The sequence below is a fragment of the Arachis ipaensis genome, chromosome B01 (genome assembly GCF_000816755.2).
Source record: "Arachis ipaensis cultivar K30076 chromosome B01, Araip1.1, whole genome shotgun sequence".
In the NCBI taxonomy this organism is placed as follows: Eukaryota; Viridiplantae; Streptophyta; class Magnoliopsida; order Fabales; family Fabaceae; genus Arachis; species Arachis ipaensis.
The window spans coordinates 136216673-136222475 of record NC_029785.2 but is presented as its reverse complement, the minus strand read 5'-3'; the positions used below and the strand labels follow the sequence as shown (position 1 = coordinate 136222475).

Sequence of the window (5803 nt, the reverse complement as noted above, 5' to 3'; positions counted from 1 at the left end):
GAGTTTTCTTTCATTCTTTGGGAGTGTTATCGTAACCCTAATAAAATAAAGTATTTTTTTGTTTCAAAATGACGCTTTTTTGAGTAAAAATGAAGAAAAACACAAACTTGCTAACTCGGTCCTAGACTCACGAGTTTGACCGAGTCTAGCCGAGTTTACTCAGGATAGAGTCTATGCCCGAATCAACTTGATTCCATATCTAAACTCGTACGAATTTACGAGTTAACTCGAGAGTTTGACAACAATACGTCAGAGTATCTTTGCAGGTACCACCCACGCCGTTTCAGTCAGACAATCCAACAACCGCCTCGTCTTGCAAGCTTCTGATCCATCTCACTACCCGTATCAGAGATTTCTAGTACATATATATTAATTGAAATCAACTATTAAAATGACTGAAATACCAATGTTCCGAGTACATTTAAAAATTTTGCTATCATATAATATAATATATAGGCCAAAACATATATGGTTGGCAGTTTCTGTGAAGTCCGAAAGCAAATCATTGGAGTAATATTCTCTCTCTTTTGGTTATGGTTTGGGGGTAAAACGAAAGATGGAAGGCAGATACATATGCATGGTCAGATAGATGAAGGGGCTGGAATTAATGTTGGACTTTGTCGGAGGAAACAACAAGTTATATGTGTCCATGCACCTTCATTCCATTTTCAGTACTTTGGTACTTCAATGTCTTCAATGGTCAAAGATGGTGGGGAACCATCTAATAAGCGCCGAAAGCTACATGTGGTTTAATATCAGACAAGAAAAGACATTTTCTTTTTTTCCTTTTTATTTTTTTCGGATCCTTTCCTTCATTCTAAATTCTAGTTTCTATTCCCTCCTTTTTTTCTCTTTAAATTTTTGAACCGAGTCTCTAAAACTAATAATATGTATGTCCAGTTGTAAACTATAGCTAGAATGCAAGAGAGGGACCATCTAGAAAAAGTTGAGAACACTTAGCAAAATATGATATGATATGATATATATTCTATGGTTTTTGTTTTCTGTCCTATGTGTATGATGATTTCTACTACTAGCTACTTACACTGTTTTTTTCTTTGGCTTTTGAATTTCGATTATCCAACTTTTGGTCAAAATCTTAGCTCCCTAATAATTAGTGGCCCGTGTGAGTTCACCTTTCTCATGTAACCATATATATGGTACTAAATACTAATTATTACGTATACATCCCCCTCCTTTCGAGTTATAGCATAGCCATGAATTATAGTATATATGGACATTGACCATATCATTAGTTAATTCTTTATAATATTACGCAATTGCTATGATACTTAAAATAAAGATGATGTCTAACTTATTAAAAAAATATTTAATTTAAGGTGAATTCTACTCTACTTTTTCTAAAATAGAGGGTAAATTATTCATAAATTATTCTTCTATCAGAGTTTTAAGATTCACGTTATCTTTTCTTTTCTTTTCAATTGACGCGATGTTTTTCTTGAAACTTGATAGTAGTGTTATTTTTATAATTCGCACTAAATACACATCTTCTTCAATTTTAAAACCATAATTCCTCTCAAATCCAATCATCATTTCCAATCAATTAGGTTAGGATTTTAAACTTGTTCATATGCTTTCAATTTCTCATTTCAACGAACACACTTTCAGCTCTCTCCTTCCTAAGACTTTCTTCCTAGTATTTTTCTTAGAATTCAGCCAGATCAACAATGATACTTCTTTTCAGATAACCAACCCTCATAGCCTTGTATAACTATATAACAAAAATAAACCAAAATATTAGTTAGTCATAAAAACAATGAGTCAATAATTACCTATCTTAGGATTTTTATTATCTAAATAATGATTGAAAAATAATTTAAGAGTAATTAAAGATAAAAAAAAAAAAACTCCTTTCACACACCAATTACCATCATTTTTAATTAATATATCAGAAATTTCTATCAGTTTTTTAACTCTCTCATTTTTAGGATTTTCTAGCGATCGTATTAGAGATAGCAATTAGATTTGACGATCTCATTCGAACTTTGTTGGAACTCTGGTTGAAAGATAATTTATCAATAATCATTGTATATATCACAAGGGGTAATTTATCCTTTATTTTAGAGAAGACATGGTAGAATTCACCTTAATTTAAAATATAAAAATAAATTAGAGAAAAATTAAATATTAAGTAATAAACACTATAAAATTGAACATAACTTTATGCTCAAATGGAATAACAATGGTATATTATTGTATTATTTATTGAGAAAAGTTTGAAAACTAGCAATTTTAGTTTATATTGACTAGACAATCCAACAGCTATAATCTAGTAGGTGAAACAAGCGGTGCCGAAAGAGGATGGGTTTGAAATCGATCAAAAACTGCAAATTTGCAGCATCAACACGTGAATGTGACCCTACTTGAAGAAATCGATTAATTATGGCAGTGTAACAACTAGTCCAAGAATATTGGTAGATAGTGTTGAATGTTGATGAGTGGTTTCACGAAGCAAAAGCAAATATTTTTCCCATTATACTCATAAATCATGTCAGTATATTAACAAGGAACTAAGAAAAGCTAAAGGCGAAAACGATTAAAAGAAAATGCAAGACATAAAGAAAGAAACTGTGTGTTAGTAGGAGTGTCAGCAGAGTTATAGCGAATTATGATTCGTCAGTACTGAATCAAGTCCTTCTTTCTTTCTTTGGAGGATTTCATCATTATATTATGCACAGATTCTCATTCTCTCATTTTGAAGTGTAGCCGTGCATGATCTCATTCCATTCCAAATATTGGCGTTTGAAAGAGACTGGGTTTTGCATGAGCTTGGAATGTGTGCAGTGTTGGCCCAATCCAGTTCTCATAATTATTGTTGCTATTTAAGGTAAATATTGGCGTTGCCAATGGGATTGAAGAACCACCCGAAGATGGTGATGAACCACCACCACTCTCTTGTTGATGATGATGAACAAAGATCCCTCCTCCGTTCAAGAATCCGTCCGCTGAAGGGGCAGCGGAGAAGTCCATCATGCCATTGCCATTGTTGTTGGGACGAGGAAAAGAGGTTGCTGCTGGTGCAATTACAGTTGTACCCCTGGCACTTTCCAGCTGTGTGTTATTGGAGTAGCCTATGATGGACCAGTAATCTGCGGACGGGTCTTGTTTGATGGGAATGGCGAAGCTGAGGGTGGAGCTTGAAGGTGGCGGTGGTGGTGGTGGTGGTTGACTGACGACAGGGTCATCGGCGGAGTTCTTGTTCTTGTTTGATAGTCCGCCGATGGGAAGGGTGCTGCTAGCAATGCTCTTGACGTCGTAGCGACTCATGTCGAAGTTGGTGACTGCGTTGAGTCCTCTGAATTTTATTGCTGCAATGTCATAAGCCTCTGCAGCTTCTTCTTGCGTGCCTGTTCATTCTTTCACATCGTCAATTCAAAATACTATTACATCCATTAATTGTCGCAACAATTAATAAATGTTAAATAACACAAGTTAGGATTCTTTTTGACTGATTTTCTTTAGTTACGAAACATTTTCATATTTAAATAAAGTGAAAACGGCTGTGAATTTAATAATTAAAAATCGTTAAATAATTTAATAAATTTGATTATATTATCATTTAACAGTTTTCAACTATGGATGCTACTCACTGAAAGTGCCAAGGTACAGGTCTTTGTTTCCGGCTACTCTGCCTATTCTTGCCTGCCATCGCCCATGCTGGTGGTGCCTTAAACAACGCATGCAATTTCATCATTTTCCCACACACAAATTAAATGTGGCCGCATAAAGTACAAGATGCATAGATAGATATGATAGGATATATTATACCTAGTCACTCCTCTGTATATAGACGCCCCCCTAGAGAATCCACTGCTCTTCCTATTAACAAAATAAATTATATCTCATAAATAGAAATAATGTGAAATATATATTATTAGTATAAATTATTAAATACCTTCTTAGAGAAGCAACAAACTCTTGTCTTGTCATGTTCTTCATTTCCTCTAGCTCCTTCTCATAGTTGGAAACCTGTATGTAAAAAGAAAAATGATTAAAAAAGAGGGGGGTGTTGTGTAATGAAAGGGGATCCTTAATTATAGTAAAGTAGTTACCGGAAAGTTGGTGGTAGTGGTTGGACCCCAGTACTTGAGAGCAGCGAGATCATAAGCTCTGGCCGCTTTCTCTTCCTTGTCATAGCCACCTACATTATTAGAGAAAAATCATTCAACTTAGACAAGAATCTGAATCTCAATACACGGGAGGGTGGGGGGAATATACTTCACACTTGAGCACAGTAAAGTAAATCAAAATGCATCATGTGGTCAAAGTTTATAAAAAAAAAGGGAACTCACCCAAATAAACTGAGAAATGAACGCATAATGAGGAACAGGAATCCACGGTCAGTAATCATTCGCCACGCAAAAGAAACAAACAAAACCAAAACACGGTCAGAATCTTCGCCACAAGACTAGCATGTACTATGTAGCAACAATAATGATCATCATCCCACTAGTCAAATTATATTAGTCCCGCCACTCATTTTGTTATTTTCTTATTCTTGTTAAATATGTTAAATTATTTAACATTAGTTAATTCTCACATTTTTTAATTTTTTGTGCGTTGGGATTTGAAGCGTAACGCCACATTCCGGTGACACCGTGAACCCCCGCGCATGTTAGACACAGTCCCCCTCCCCTCTCTTTTCCGTTATTATTAATAAATAAAACGTGAAACCTGGTCATATATAGCGATAGCTAGATAAAAAAAAAAACAGTTATAATTTGTCTTATTTAATATTAATTAATTATCGCAACAGTTAATGAATGCTAAATAAGACAAGTTATGACTGTTTTTGCCTGATTTTTTTTTGTTACCAAACATTTTTTATAGCGATAATAGTACGATGATGAATTTAATGAACTAAGCTTAATAATGTTAATGTTATAATAATAATATTTATAATATTATTACCTTGTCTTCCTTTCCTACTTTGCCCTTCCCTTCTGCAGCTGTTATCCCATAGATGAGCTTCATATCTCCCTGTCCATCTATGTCTGATAACCAAACACAAATAAACATTTCTTTTTCTTTTTCTATTATTTCCTTGAATAACGCAAACGCAAATATGATTCATATATAAACCTTGTGACTCCGCGGTAGATGGAGGTGCGTTGGCCGAAGGTGTCCACAGTTTTCTTTGGAGATGGCCTCTGACTCAGTTCAGCGCCAGTTGCAGCTCCGCCGCCGAAACCGCCAGGGAAGCAGGCGGTTATCGTTGTCTTCAGCTCAGAGTCATATACGACGCCGTTGTTGTCGGTGGAGAACCGAGCAAGCTGCGGCGGCGGCGGGGGCGGGGGCGGTGGTGCACATGGTGCTGTGGCGGTGGGTGCAGTTGCAGCGGAGGCACCGAGGAAGTCCTCGAACTTGGGGACCCCGGTGAATATGGAGAGGTTAGTTGATCGGACATCGGCGGCGTCGGTGAAGGAGGGGTGGAAGAGGGAGAGAGGAGAGGAAGAAGAGTGGTTGGAGAGAGAGAAAGAAGAGGAAGAGTCCATATTATGTTCCGGTTCCCCAAGTTGGTGAGATGTTGCTGTCTTTGGAAACTGCGACGATCCCTTATATTACTTACTAGAATCTATAGAGAGAGAGAAAGGAATGAGAGGTTGAAGAAGAAGTCTGAGATTATGACACAGATATAGAGGCATGTATTTGAGAGAGAGAGAGAGTGAGACTCGGTTAGGGTTACACGAAAAACGAGGTCTCATATAAGAAATACTATAGAATTAGAACAATTTATTATTTTTGTCATTAATATTTAAAAATTTAAGTTAAAAATATGTTA

The 5803-nt window shown here is 36.1% G+C and overlaps 1 protein-coding gene across 1 annotated transcript; it reads right to left on the bottom strand.

Annotated features, from left to right (window-relative positions):
- LOC107642419 (AP2-like ethylene-responsive transcription factor AIL5) lies at window positions 2464–5650 on the bottom strand. Its single transcript, XM_016345773.2, has 8 exons — window positions 5104–5650; window positions 4933–5015; window positions 4314–4322; window positions 4074–4162; window positions 3917–3990; window positions 3790–3840; window positions 3612–3688; window positions 2464–3368 (listed from the first exon to the last, which is right to left on the bottom strand). Exons 1-8 carry the CDS (start codon window positions 5514–5516, stop codon window positions 2740–2742), a joined length of 1425 nt encoding a protein of 474 aa, XP_016201259.1. The 5' UTR covers window positions 5517–5650; the 3' UTR covers window positions 2464–2739.